General features: G+C 44.6%; 1 protein-coding gene across 2 annotated transcripts in view; it reads left to right on the forward strand.

Moving 5' to 3' along the window:
• The window catches only part of cdc42ep4b (CDC42 effector protein (Rho GTPase binding) 4b), a 106908-nt gene extending 96249 nt beyond the window's left edge, over positions 1-10659 (forward strand). For both annotated transcript variants that reach the window (XM_084330688.1, XM_084330687.1), the window contains one exon: positions 947-10659. In XM_084330688.1, the coding sequence (XP_084186814.1) occupies positions 1169-2233 (1065 nt within the window). In that variant the 5' untranslated portion in view covers positions 947-1168 and the 3' untranslated portion in view covers positions 2234-10659. The remainder of the gene's footprint in view (positions 1-946) is intronic.
• The last annotated feature ends 5101 nt before the right edge of the window (positions 10660-15760 follow it).

The following is a 15760-nucleotide window of genomic DNA, read 5'->3' on the forward strand; positions in this document are numbered from 1 at the left end:
TTCCTCTTTTACTTACTTTTTATTTTACTGTATAAAGCACATTCTCAGGGGGCTCATACTGAACCAAGCATTTCACTGTAATGTACTTTTATACATGACAAATACACCCAAACTTGAAACTTGAATCAGCCCGGAGCCCAAAAGTGAATCGAACGTGTATTTGAATTAAATGTACTGTGGTTGGCGAAAATGAATTTGGTGTTAACGTTAGTGGGTTCAAGGAAAAGAGAAATCCACTCTCAAACTCTATATTACCCCCCATCCCCCTGCATTATATAACACCCCGACAGACCTCAGGATATAAAAGCTATTGCGAGGGTTTTGGAACGACTTGAGTGGGGCTTCATTTCAAAGCCTTGGCAGCTGAAAGTTTCCACAGACTATGCAGATGGGGCTGAGAGGAGAAAGTCATGAAAACGGAATTGTCTTGTTTTTGTACCACAGACACACAAAGCGACTATTCAGAGCCCTTGTAGCTTCACCAGAAGGAAGCAGTTCAAGCAGTTTGGTGCTCTTCCAAAAGGAATAGTTTAGCACATCAGGAATTCTTTTTGCGTGATGTTATGAGTTTCCACGTCGCCTGCCAAACCGCAGAGTTGGAGTGTCGTGTCTTGTTTTTACACGTAGTGACCACCGTGGGTTTTCATTATCTCCGGTCTGGAGGTGGAAGGATAGCTTGGAGGTAAAAGTTACTGTCAGTAACTGGTTTGGATCCCGATACCATCAGGAAGGTGGCTAGTATTCCACCTATGGTGCCCACCATCTCTGCAAGAGTGCGCCCTTCAGCAAGGCACTGAATCCCACAATTTCTCCAGGGGGGTGCCACAAATGCATATTTGTGGTGGGTGACTGTGTGTATAATGTGTAACTAGACGGGATATGCGGAAAGACACATTTCAGTCGCCTTGTTTAAATATGACACTAATGAAAATCTCTCTCTTCATAGGTTGAACCGAGGACTACCTGGAAGCTCAACATCCCGAAGTACCATGATGGCTGCACACACCAGACACCTGGAGTTCTCCTCTCTTTGACGACGACGTCCAAACGCTGTTTCCATTGAACAAAAAAAAAGAAAAAGACGCGCATCTGAACCGTCACCATATACCAGACTTCTCAACTATTTCCTTTCCCTCTGTTGGATTATAAGAGACGGGTCACCACCACCATGCCTATCCTCAAGCAGTTCGTGTCCAACTCCAACCAGTCCAAACGCAGGTCCCGGGCCGACCTGACCGCCGAGATGATCAGCGCCCCGCTGGGGGACTTCCGCCACACCATGCACGTGGGCCGCGGCGGGGACGCCTTCGGAGACACCTCCTTCCTCAGCACACGCTCGGGGGAGGCCCCCAGAGAGGAGCCCCCCCCGGGACCCAAGCAGCCCTCCCCGGGGCCCAAGCCGGGCCTGCTGTCCCGCACGTTCAGGAGCAGCAAGAGGTCCCAGTCCGTCAACCGGGGGGACAAGTACGAGACCAATATCACGGCGCCCTCCGGTGGCTCGCCCAACTTCGTGAAAAACGCCATATCTCTGCCTTATCTCAACGAGGAGGACGCCGGAAGGCGCGGCGGCTACCTCACCAAGAGCGTGTCGTCGAGCCCCATGAAGAGGCTGTCGGAGATTGACGGCAGGCCGGCCAACGGAGCCGCGGCGATGGCGACCCTGGACGCGGAGTTCGACGAGCGCGACTTCGGGGAGCTGACGGACCTGCCGCCGTCCTCCTTTCCCCGGGGGGGGATGAAGCACGCGGAGTCCATCATGTCCTTCCACATCGACCTGGGGCCCTCCATGCTGGGGGACATCCTGAGCGTGATGGAGAAGAAGGGCTGGGGGGAGGAGGATGACCTGGGGTACGAGGAGGGCAAGGGCAGCGAGGGGCGCGAGTCCGACTCCCTCGGCCCCCCCACGGAGGAGGAGGAGGAAGAGGAGGAGGAGGAGGAGCCACAGCAGCAGAAGCAGGCCCCGGCGAGGCCCCCTCGCAGCATGTACCCCTCGCAGAAGCCGGCGGTCGACCCCTACACCCCGGAGCTACCCGCCAGGAACCACCACCACCACCACCACCAGGACAGCTGCTCCGTGTCCAGCTTCGGCTCCGTGGAGGAGAAGCCTAGCAACAACAACCACCACCGGCAGGAGGGGGGCGACACGGACAGCGCCAAGTACAGCTCCCCGCGGGGGGAGGACGACAGGGATTTCTCCTTCATGGACGAGGATGATGACGAGATTCGGGTGTAACCGTGAGGGGGAAGGGAAGAGCTCGCTATACCGCAAACAGTTTTTTTAGTATGCGGAGGAAGACGAGACGAGTTACTGTCCATAAGGCTGGGAAGCAGCGGAGGCGGGGGAACCCCCCCCCCATTACACTACTTTATGGATCTAGCTCAGTATTTTGCTCACTTTGTTCTACTACACTATATGAAAATCAGAACCACCACCCAGCATCTGTTAGTTAGTGAGCCTTTTTCACGCTACTGTGGCCAGGAGTTAGTTAGTGAGTGGCGTGCAGTAGGAGTTCCAGATTGAATGGGAATGAAAATGCCCCCATGATTCCTTTTACTATGGCCTGTAAACGTATTCCAGTGTTGACCACTGGGAGCAGTGATGGGAGGCTGAGAAACAGACTGAGGAGGGAAAAAAATAAAATAAAAATATTTCTGGCTCCGCTCATGAATCTACATGATTCACACACTGACACACTGGCCGGTAATGAGTTGTGAGGGTTTTCATATATCACACTCTGGCCTGCCTTCATGAGAGAACTCTTGCACCATGAAATATCCATAGTTTGCCTCGTAGATTTCCATTTTATTAACTGGTTTTCTGATACCTAAATTTAACACTACTGGGAAATGTTACCCAGCATTATGACGCAATATGGCCATCCCCCCTTCCCACACACACACACACACACACACACACACACACACACACACACACACACACACACACACACACACACACACACACACACACACACACACACACACACACACACACACACACACACACACTTTTCTTCTTCTTTGTTTAACTACCAGCGTTCGTAATGAAGTGTCTCTGTGGAAAGGAAACCACCAGGACGGAGGTCACGACACTCGTGTCCTTCGCGGTGGGCGAGCATGAGTCGGCGTACGACGCGTACAGTCGGGACGAGGACACATGAGGTCACAGACTTTATTACTGTATGTCTCCTGCGGAATTTCGAGGAAGGAAGGAAGGAAAGAAGAGGGAAAGGAAAGGAAGTGAAATTGAGTCAGAATTGGCTCAGGCCCGCTGGGAGCACTACTATCGGCCACAGAGCCTTGAGGTTGCCAGTGGAAATGTTTTTTTTTTTATTAGTATAGACACTAAAACGACAGATTTTTACTTTGGTCCATTTCTGGTTTTGAGGGGTTCATTTCTTCTCTGTTTACTCTGTTGTGTACATTATTGATCAGTTGATCTGCTGCGGCCCGTGATATTTGAACTATAACTGTTTACCTTTTGTTTATTTTCGCTGCTTCCAGATTCTGCCAAGTTCATTAGTCTATTCTATCCTTTCCCAGTCCGCTCATAAAGCACCTGAAAGACAAACACGTATCGTACACAAGTCGTATCAGTTCACCTCCATAAGGGGTGAGATTGTACTCATATTTTATTTCTACTTGTATCTGGACCGTTCATTTCTAGGCTATGGTTGATCTCTTTAGTTTAGTTCTGGTACTGTTCTCAGTGAGCCCGCCTGTCCGGTGTCAGGAGTCTGGGCTACAGGTCTACATGGCACTTAGTTATTAAATGGACTCAAGAGTATCGTAGTAGCACCACTTCCAGGGAGTAGCACCGATATCGGTCTGATACCAAGGCAAAAAAAAAATAAAAAGGTATTGGGAGAATTTCCCCCCGATACTAAAATGCAATGCCAAGAAATGTGTAACATGCTAGAAGTCAAAGTGACTTGATTTTCTTGCATTTCTGACACAGTGAGATCTCTCTAAGGGTATCAGCCGATACTGAAAGTCGAGGACTCTGAATCAGTATCGGCAGTGAAAGCATAGCATCAGTCGAAGCACTCCTGTGTACCTTCGTTATAGCTGACATAGGGCTGGGCGATATAACGATAACGATAATTATCGCAATATATTTTAATAATCGATATCGGAAAAAATAAATATCAAATATTTTTTTGTGTGACCTGCAACAGGGCAGTTTTAAAACCAGAGACAGTGGACAGACTTGTCTTTCTTGCCTGCAACTTAAAGTAATGGCTTTGCTTGTCCAAATGACAATACTGACCAAATTGAGATTTATTTTTCTCTTGTCCATTTATTTTGTTTGCTTTCTAATTTAAAATACAGTTTGAAACCGTCTGTACACAGTAGGCTATGTGTGCTAGCAGAGCTAGTCTCCAGTCATGAGTCACGGTGCACATGTGCGGTGGTTTGTCCACCAAAAAAGCACCAAAAGATAGAAAAGAAACTAGCAGAGCCAGAACTGTTCAACTCCCCTGGAGCCACAGCCAGCAGAGAAGCCGGTTTACTTTAGCTTTCAAACCAGCTGCAGCCTGAGAACTGGAGTGTGAGGGGATGTAACACTAAAGATGGCGGCAACGACAAAGAATTGCTGCAAAATAAACATACATCTGTTGTAAAAAGAAAAAAGATAAAACACATTTATTTAATTCTAAAAAAAAATAAAAAAAAATATACTAGATTTTTTTTTATCGAGTGATATGATATTGTTATCGATATCGTTATCGCGATATCATTTTTGGCCATATCGCCCAGCCCTAAGCTGACAATGAACTCCCTAAACTATTGTCTTGTTTAGATAGAATCACGGGTTATTGTGGATGTTTTTGATTTACTTTACTTTTGTTATCTAAAGTCGAAGATAAAAAAATTTGAACTATTGATTGAAAGAAAAGAGGCATTTTGTAGTTCCATGTCCATTACTGGTTCTGTTTGTATTGTTGTTCATCTGATGTTTTGAAACTATCAAGGGCCGGGGATCGTGATTGTGGCTGTGTTAACAGTACGTTCAAATACAACGTAGAATGAAATTTATGGCAAAGTCCGTCTAAAGACGCAAACGGAGGTGAACAGACCTCCAGTCGGCGTGAGCAGCATTCGCTTGAGTTGAAATAATTTTTTTTAAAGCGTGAAATTCGGCAAGCTTGATGGAGCAAATCCGCGATGAGTATGAAACAGTCCGCGATGAGTATGAAACAGACTGCTATGAATGCTCTGCTGCCTATAGATATTGAATAGGTTACATTAGAAATGGACTGCTATGAATGCTCTGCTGCCTATAGATATTGGACATTAGAAATGGTCTTGTTTACTGTTGAGACCAAATGCACTACTAGCACGTCTTCACCAGCAGTTTTGCTAATGCTAACTGTCAACAAACTGACGTGAGTAAGAAAATGTTTCTCTCAACGTTGTATCCAGGGCTTGACATTAACTTTTTGGCTCACCAGCCACTGTGGCTAGTGGTTTTCCAAAGTCACTAGCCACTCAGCATTTTCACCAGCCAAAAATCCCTGCGCTCGCGCCCCCACCCAAAAAGTTATAAATATAGGTAATTGGACAATGTAACTGCATGCATTTGTTTGGACATAAGATTTTATTTGAACAGAAAAATCTAAAATAACATCGAATCCAAAATGCCAGTAGTGTGGTGTGTGCTAAAATAAAATCTAACGGCAAATGGGAGGGGGGGGGTCAAGGCAATAGAGTGCGGGTAAACGGCAGGAGTAACTATGACTCTCGGTAGCCAAAGGGGGGCAACTGCAATTTTTGCGCAAGCTCCCGCGCGCACGCCCGTATTCCGATCCCCACGAAAATATGCACGGGGTAGATCTCGGTCGGTTCTACAACTTCCCAATGCCCTTCCATCAGCGGAAAAAAACGTTGGGGGAAAAAGTTTTACGCGACGTGGAATGATTTGCGTGCGCCCGTGCGCGGATCGACGCAAGATTTCTCCTGGGGGTAGAATTCGGTGGGGGGCACGATTTCCCAATGCACTTCCCTCAGCGAAAACGTTGGGAAAAGGTCTGGGCGCGACCTCGCCCGATTTTGCGCGAGCTCCCACACGTGTGCCCATATTCCATCCTGCGCGAAGATATTCACGGGGGTAGATGTCCTCCTGGGACACAATTTCCCTGGCTGGTAATTATATTATTATTATTATTATTATTATTATTATTATTATTATTATTATTATTATTATTATTATTATTATTATTATTATACCCGAATTTGGCGGGTGGCGGGTGTTAATGTCAAGCCCTGGTTGTATCTGAATGTACTGTAAAAGGTTGCTGTACAACTGATGTCTGTTTCTATGTTGTCACATGCTATTCCACATCACAGGTAATGTTATTTTGGGTCAGCAGGTCTGCAGAAAGACAGAGGTTATGTCAGATAAAGGGGGATAATGGGCGTAGAGGTGGAGATGTAACCAAACGCTCTCTTAAGGAGATCATGTTGTCCTAGCTGAACACATACAGTACCGGTGTAAAAAAACAACAACACACAATGCTTATTAACATGTATCATTTATCAAGTGAAATACACAAACATGTGTACAGAGAGCTTAGATAATATACACTATCAAACCGACTTCCACTTAAAGGTGCTATAGGTAACATTCAGCCACTAGATGTCGCACTAGAGCACCAGACATGGGATACATGTAAACAACAACATTCATTTTGGACCCGCCAAATGATTGATTTACAGTATTTATTAAATCAATAATTCTTTGGGGGAAAAGTAATACTTTTATTCTGCACCTTTCTAAAAGCTCTTGTGGTGTATGTACTCTTTAAAGTATTACTTTTATTACATAAAATGTATCTATAGCACATTTAAAGTAGGATTATAATAATGAGAATGTTTTTAAAGTAAATCATGGCACATACTAGTATTCGATCGACTTTCAACACGTAAAGAAGTATCGGTTGTTTTTCCAACACGTGTTCAGCTATTTCAACACATCTCTTTTTAAGAGTGGACGACTCCTCTTCTCTCACGACACCGGTGTGCTATGGGCAGGGCTTGACATAAACTTTTTGGCTCACCAGGCAGCCACTGTGGCTAGTGGTTTTCCAAATTCACTAGCCACGCAGCATTTTCACCAGCCAAAAATCACACACACATACTCTATCCAAATATCCAGTTTGTTTTTATAGTGTAAAGTTTGGCTACTTGAGACAGAGAGAGAGAGACTCTCATTACGCGCGACGCAAGTAAGAGCGTTCCTGCGTTGAGAGAGAGAGACTCTTCACTACGACTCTAAAACGGTGACGCTGCACAGTCTACCCGCCAAAGTGGCTGGTAAGAGTGACGGAGTTACACGCCACTGCCGAATTCTACCCACATTTGGCGGGTGTTAATGTCAAGCCCTGGCTGTAGGTATAAAAGGATGGAACTGTTTTCCACAGGGTTTTCAGGTTATCTCTAGGGGTGAAAAGGCAGGTCAAGCGGTGAAGAGGAACGTGCAAGACACACTTGTTTTAAATCTTTTATTTTTAAACCGATACCGATAATTTCCGATATTACATTTTAATGCCAATATCGGACATCCCTAGTTAAGGGTTAAGGGTGGGGAAACAGCACGTTATGTGCATTAGGGAACGGCCAGGCCTGTGCTGTGGGGATGTAGACCTGAGGGAACATAAGGCTGTGGGAACACAGGGATGCAGTAGGCAGATGTGGAAATTGTGGACATAATCATATCTAACAAACAAAAGTCTTCTCAGATGAGGGTCTCTGAGACGAGATGTCATCCAATGTGGGTCCACAGATAATGTGTACTAATGTTGGGGAGCATTTAAGAACCACTGTCCTGAATCTTGGGAAGCAGGAGGTGGACTTCCTCTGTGGTTGTTTGGTATCGAGTTGCTTTTCACAACGCAACTCCCCCTCCCTCGTACTCACTCCTCAAGATAAGATATCGATCCCCTTGGACGGCATGGGGAAGAGGGGAGGTATAGGTATGGGCAGGGTAATAGAGGAAAGACATAAGTAAAAAAAAAACGGTGTAAACAATATAATTAACTGAATATAAAACATGACAAAAAAGAAACAGTGTAAACAAAGGTGCAGATGAGGGTCTGTGGGTTATATATTCAGATCACTGTCAGTCGTGTCGAGGTAGTCTTCCTCCTGGACTCCTGATGAATGCATTGCCTCCCTCTTGGCTCAGAGGAAATTATATTTGGCAAAGTTCACACGCAGGGAGCACAGTTCAGTCTCCTGTTTTGGTAATGGTACAGGGGGCGGGGGCTCATCACTCAAGAGTGTGCTAATTGGCTGAATGACGTGCCAGGAAGCAGTTTTATTTACACTGTAAAAAAAAATCACAGGAAATTCACTATTATTTTACAGATTACTTTAGTTTTTCTACTTTATAAGTGTAAATGCCATAAAAATACAGTAAATTACCTTTTATCATTTTGTTTGGCTGTTCACATTTTTATTTTTATTTTTTTATGTGGCCAATATCAGATTCCAGTGCCAACTGGTCGGCCCTACTGAACTGTGCAAAATGAACAATAAAGAAAGATGAACTTAAAAGAATTGCATCAAATGCCAGTCTAGAGTGACATTACAAGTCACATGAAAGTCGCATGACTGTTCAGACTGAGGTCGCATTTCAAAGAAATCAGACCTGTGTGTCTGATTTAGGACCACATATGAAAGCAGCCCAAATCAGAATTGAAAAGCTCAGATTCCATGTGATTTGGGCTTTTCACACTGTCATCAGATCTGAGTCACATATGAAAAAAATAAATATAATAATCAGATTTGGGCCACTTTTTCTTGCAGTGTGAACTTAACTCCAGCCTCATGGCGACACGGTGTCCTGAGAACCACGGTTCGATGGTTTCAGTGGAATTGCGTTGCTATAGGAAACAACTTGGACCCTACACTGTAAAAAATTAAACTGTAAAAATGTCTGGCAGCAACGGTTGGAAAATACTTACTGTCAAATGATCAAATACATTTACAGATTACAACCTTTATTTAATGGTTCATATTTTGATAAAATGTAACTTACTGTATTCTTATGGTATTTACACTTAAAGTAGAAAAACAAAAGTAAAACATAAAATATAATAATAATAATAATAATAGTGAATTTCCCGTGAACATTTTATTTTTTTCAGTGTAGTTATATTTCCTCGCGGCTACTGATGTTCACAAACACAGCAACAGGAAACAACTTGGAATGTTTTACGCCGTCGATATGTCATGGGAAAGATATGACAAATTACCGGAGGGGGGGAAATCTGGTGAGTATAATGTTATGGCCGTATTGGATGATATTTTTGATGATATAATTTCTCTCTCTGCCTAATTCTCACACTTCTAGTGTGAACAAGCTATATCTGGGACGTCTCTTACTTCTGCTGTTGTGATCTGTTGTGATCTGTTCCCGGGGGTCGCTTCGATAGGATATGGATCCTTCTCGTTCCGTATCCTGACGCCGGTGAGCGCACGCCTCCGAGGAACGTTTTTAAACACATAAAACACACAAAGAACGTTTTACTCTGTCAGACGCACTCCTCTCTCTCTGGCGTTCCTCGTCAGAGCAGTGTGTAAATACTACGTGTGCCAATCCGACGAACGGTGAACAATCTTTTGTTTTCTTAAAAAGACCACCATGCAGGGGTATAGGGTTCACAGTTCTTTCACTTTCACAATGCTGTCGATTCAAAATGTAAATAAAAATGCGTTAATTTGTTCGCTATAGCAGGCGGAGCGTTCATTCTCTTTCATCTGGTTGGATACCTTCTTCCCATTTGCCAAATTTTTTAATTTTTCTTTTTGAACGGAAATTCACTTCCTGAATTGAAAGGGAATTGACCCCAATCCTCATAGGTGTTAGGACATAATAGGCCTGTCCCCGATTAAGGATTTGTATAGTCGACTTTGATTGGCTAAAATTTGCCGAATGCAATTTTTATTTTTATATATACATTTTCTTTTTATTCTTTTTCTTTTGTGGGGGGGCTGTGGGGGGTGCTTAATGTCTGAAGGAGTCGACTGAAGGCTTCTTGTCCTCTGCGAAAGCATGCAATTGGTCCACTGATGGATACATCTTGATATTTGTCTAGTCTAGTGTGTTCATTAGATGGGTGAAATCCTCTTTCAGTGCCTTCAGTGTTTTCTTAGGCAGTTAGCCTCGCTGGTATGCACGCCATTAGCGCTAGCCACGCTTCTAGGCCTCTTTGCTTTTGGAAAGAATGATTTATTAAAAAAGAAATATATAGAATTATTCTATTTTTATTTTTTTTAAATTGCATTCGACTAAGAGGTTGGCAGTCGACTACGGCTCCTTTCGATCGATTAGTCGACTATTCAACTAGTCGAGGTCGGCCCTAGGACATAGCGGTGCTTAGAGCGCAACCAGGAGGCATCACAAGGTTAGTAGCTTCAACGCTGAATAGTTCTAGGTGTCCTTGATGTCTGCGGCTGAGAAAGCGGTTTAAAAAAAGGAAAATAATTGTGAAAAACTACTTTTTTCTCGATGGTTATAGTCTTATGCCAAGTATGTGCTATTTTCTTTTTACCTTCTTCTCTGGTTCCACTTATATATTAATATAAATTGACCTCCCTACCTTTCCTTTCTTTGAAATAACAGCTATATTTTTCAATAAAAGAGTAATCTTTACCTGCCCGGCTGTGTTTGTGTTTTATTTTAGATTAGATTACATTAGATTAGATTCTTTAATGACCACACAGCCAGGCTGGTGGGATTTGTTTTCAGTGCGTATAACATTGTTCCAACATAGAACATTGCTTAGAATACATACTACATGCAGTTAAATACATAGATACATAAATACAAAAACCACAATATCACAATTTATGTCCGTAGCAGCAGAGGGGAAGAAACTATTTTTAAAAGCGGGATGTTTTGGTGGTCAGAGATCTGTACTGCCTCCCGGAGGGCAACAGCTGGAAGACATGGTGTGCTGGGTGAGTGGGGTCAGAGATAACCTCGTTCCCAGTTTTATCTCCTCCGTGAGATAAAGACTGGTAAAGCACTACGATCGAAAGTGTGAATTTCCGGTGTATGTACTTCCCCTCAAAGCTGCCTCCGAACGGACCAAACCTTTCCCGAATCCTGTCGGCAAACAAGCTAGATCGTCCCGGTCATGTAGTAAATTCATCTGGCAAAGCCTTTGCAGTGGCTTAAACAAGGACATATTGTGCACTTCACACGTTTCTATAATTGTTTTGTCGAAACCGGAAAGCCTGTAGCCGGTACTTCCTGTACTGTCGTTTTCACACTTTAGGAGGCATAGCTTTACCAGCCTAGGTCAGAGATGATTTACTTCACATCTCATTTGTCAGATCAGTCGTCTGTCACAGCAGGGTTCCGCCTCATTGCTTCTTACACGAAGTGCAGTCGCGTTGTTATTTCCTCTACACCTGAGGATTCAATTCAGTTGTATTGTCATCGTATAATGAGCGAGGCACATGTTCAACAAAATTGTCTGTGTCAAGACAGTACAGGGCAATCAATAAAAATAACTATATAAATAATCATCATCACAGTCATCATCATAACACAATTAAAAAATACCTAGATAAAAATATAATGTATAAAAATATATAGGAAACCTATAGGGAGGTATAGTGGTTACGTCATTGTTGTTTCCGGCCGGTCCACCTCACTTTAGGAGAGAGTGGTGCATGTTCATAAATACTGACTAAGCTGCCCTGTGGCATAGGAAGAACACATGTGCAGGGCCGTTTCTAGCTTTTTGGGGGTCCTATGCGAAATGTTGTTTGGGGGCCCCTATTTTGTGAAACTATGGTGGGGGGGATTCCAAACCATTTAAGGTGGGCATGCATTTAACATTTAAATGCATCAATCTGGTGCACTTTAACACTTTGGGCACCAGCCGGTCTAGCCATCTTTGTACTCAGTGTGCCACCGCTGTAAAGGATAGGGATTTTCACTGTGCGTTGCAGTGTTTGCAGGGCTATATTCTATATTATAGCTATTGTTCAACATGTGAAAAAGAATAAATTTTTTCATGTATACGTTCGCGTATGCAATATGTGACTCGTTTGCGTTGCTCGCCTGGACACGCTACTATTTCCAATTCAAAGGTATATAATGAATGCATGAAAGGGGGGGCATTGTTTTTTGATACTTTGATCGTCAGCAACGGCATACGTTTTGGAGTACGTTACATATGATCGTTGCGATCGATGTGAAATAATTGTTGGATCAAAGTAGGATTGTTGTCATATAGTCCTTACCTTTACTAGGAGGTATCCCAAAAAGAATATTCCAATTGTCTGATCGTGATTTCCAGTATTGATGTCCATCGGGTCCCTGACATGAAGTGGCACAAGATATGCCTCAAGTGTGCTGAACGCTTTTCGAAGTGGTCGGATGAAGCGATTCACTTGGCTTGGTCTAAATACTCCGCCCGGACCATATACAATGTAACACACAGTGTGAAATAAGGTTTCAAAGGGTTGGCGATACTGCCACCTAGCAGGATGTGGCCGGTATGGCACTTTGGCGATCTCAATGATTTTCTATGGGGACACCGAGGTCCGTGAACCTGTAATGAATAAAGATATCGAATAAAAGTACCAAAAGAGAAACCTACCAAAACCCGAGAAATCTCGGGTCTGGCGCTCAACCGCTGGCAAGTTAACCCGGGATATCTTGGGTCTGGCGCCGAATGTGTTAAAGGGTCTGTAGCAAAGACAAAGATCCAGTTGTTGTTTTCTTCATTTCTCAGAATGCATGTCGAATGAAAACCAAGCCCTTGTTGGTGTCAGCAGAGTCCTGTGGGCAAGATGAGTCTTGAGAGAGATAATTTCCTTCCTTCCTTGACAACTTGACAACGCTTTTTGGGTGATGAAAGTCGAGATGTAGGCCTAGATACACAATGCACAAAGGACTTTTAAATGCCCTGTCTGTAACCCAAAAGTAAACAAATGGAGAAAAAAAGAAACCAGTAGGAATGAGACATGTTGTCATTCTCTAGTTCAGCGGTTCTCAAACCTTTTTATACCACGACCCCATTTTATTTAGGAATTTTTTTGGCGACCCCACACTTAACTCAATCAGCGCCAGTGTACCGTGTGGTAAGAAGGCCACCGCTTTAAATAATAGGAATACATGGCAGTGTTTGCAGGGCTCAAACTATATTATATATCATAGCTATGGATATAATACTATTGCTCATTAGTATCTATCGTTCAATTTGTGAAAAAGAAAAAAAAATCATCCATACATTCCCGTTTTATACCGTGGTGAATATGAGTAATCCTGTCTAATCCCAGAAAACAACGCTATGCAGCAATACGTGCATTTCACTCGAAACCGTGGCATTTCTCGCCTGTATCAACAATCAATCTGAAATCAACGCTATATTATCGGTATTATGTTATCTGATCGCCATTCCAAGTATTGATGTTGATCGTTTTGCCAACATAATCCACCAAAGAACATGAACCGGGAGTGCTTGATTCTCCTCAATCCATGCGTTATAAACGCTTGTCCAATGGCGCCTGCTCAAGAGGCTCAAACGGTGCCTCCGACAACCGGCCCAGGACCAGTTGGAGGTCCCACTCGGAGACAGAGCGCCAAGCAGAAAATGTTTCACGAGAGGGTGGCTGAACAATGTTCTGCCCCCACACTAGAGATGTTCCGATACCATTTTTTCCTTTCCGATCCGATTCCGATACCTAAGCTTTGGGTATCGGCCGATACCGATACTTATCCGATACCAGTGCATACATAAAAAAAAAAAAAAACGATATTATATACATTTTTTATAAATATATATATATTTTTTTTTTAACAAATACTGTTTTATATATACTGTTTTTTTAGTCATAACTAGAAAGTAATGGTATTTATTCAACAACAGGTGATTGTATAGATTTGTATTAGTATCATTAATCAATGAGTATGGGGCTTCAGCACTGCAGATATACCCTACTCCAATGATCCACACGGACATTATACGTTGCTGCACTCGCTACCCACTGGCTCTGCAGATATACCCTACTCAGTCTGTCTACAAGGCTCCGTTCAGTAGCAGTCGGATCTGTTTTGATTTTTGCACAATAAATATTCAACATTCTCTTTTGAGACTCCGCCTCAGACTCTTATCATTTGGCACTAAAAGCTAAACATTGTCGCCGATATGGCTGTCCGCAACATGTCATTAATTGTGTACGCGACGTGCAATTGTGCAATGACGACGTTACCGTTAGCTAGCATGAGCTACCGGTATATGGGAAGACCATAGAAGACTGTAACGTTACTGGTGACATTGTGATTTAACTTGGAATACTCCTTTGCCAACTTGCTGTACTTTGCTTGCAGGTCTGCAGCCATTATTGCTGGATTATATGAATAGCCCCAACTTTAGCCAAGGTAATGTTAAAGCTAGCTTTCGGTTAGCCGTTCAATGCTAATAACACCAGCCACCAAGCGAACCCATGAGCTCGCCGTCAACACCGCTCTGTCGGGACGATGACATTTAAGAAAGTATCTGCTGTTAAAATGACAAATGGCATTGACACTTTAATCGATTAAGCACACGTTTGTTTTATAATGCTTACTCAACAGACCACAGTGTTGTTGATAAATTACGTCATATGGTATCGGAGCGCAGCATTAGAGGGTACTCGCCGATACCGATACCAGCATTTTAGCCAGTATCGGCGGCTTTTCCGATACCAGTATCGGTATCGGAACAACTCTACCCCACACTCGACCATACGCCACTTCCCAGCATAAGCCGCGGTAGTGGATGGAGCGCGCGCGTTCCGGATAGCGTTAACCACAGAAGAGTCAAGACGCATCCCCACCAGATTCACACTTTCAGCAGCCAAGCCTAGAGGCTGCCCCAGAACAGGAGGCAGAACAGAGTTCTGCGTGCCTGAGAGAGCGGGGCCACCAAGAGCTGAATCAGGGCCGGGGACCACACAGCTGATCCCCGGCCCGGCACAACCAGAATCAAGTCCCGCGCTCCCGACGTAACCGCCCCAACAGCTGAGCTATCAGGTGTATGGGGGGGAATGCGTACAGAATCCCGGGCGGCCACGGAAACGTCCCCAGACCTGTCCGACTATGTCTGGACGTAGTCCCCACTCGTCAGGGTGAGGACCGCCCGCGACATCACATCTGCACCCACATTCTCCTGGATGTGGAGAGCCCTCAGGCTGAGCAGATGGAAAACGCCCATAGCCCGACCCCCGCCCGGTGCAGACGGGGGGAGTGCACTCCTCCCTGTCTGTCAATATACGACGCTGACGTCGTGTTGTCTGTCCTGACCAAAACATGCTTGCCCACCACAAGGTGGCCGAGCCGTTTGAGGACCAGAAGGACTGTCTTCAATTCCAACACATTGAATGTAGCGGCGAGCGCAGACCGGGCAGCATGGTCTTGCCAGCTGCCCCCTACTGCGTTGGTCCGACACGTCCCGTCCCCCCATCCCATGAGGGAGGCGTCGGTGAAGACCGTGACGTGTGACAGCCTGCTGCCCACGGGGACCCCGCTGGTGAGGGCACCAGGCCCTCCCCAGAGGATGAGGTCCCCCAGTACTGACATGGGAACCTTCAGCCGCTTCAACTTGTCTCACACCAGGTCCATTTCCATACTGGAAAACCACCTCTGTATCCTCATGAAGAGGAGGCCAAGAGGGACCACAGAGTGAGCAGATGCCATCATATCGAGCATGCGCATCACGGACAGCGCCGTAACCGTCCTAGGACGGAACCTCCC

Source organism: Notolepis coatsorum, assembly GCF_963971535.1.
Source record: "Notolepis coatsorum genome assembly, chromosome: 15".
Classification (NCBI taxonomy): Eukaryota; Metazoa; Chordata; class Actinopteri; order Aulopiformes; family Paralepididae; genus Notolepis; species Notolepis coatsorum.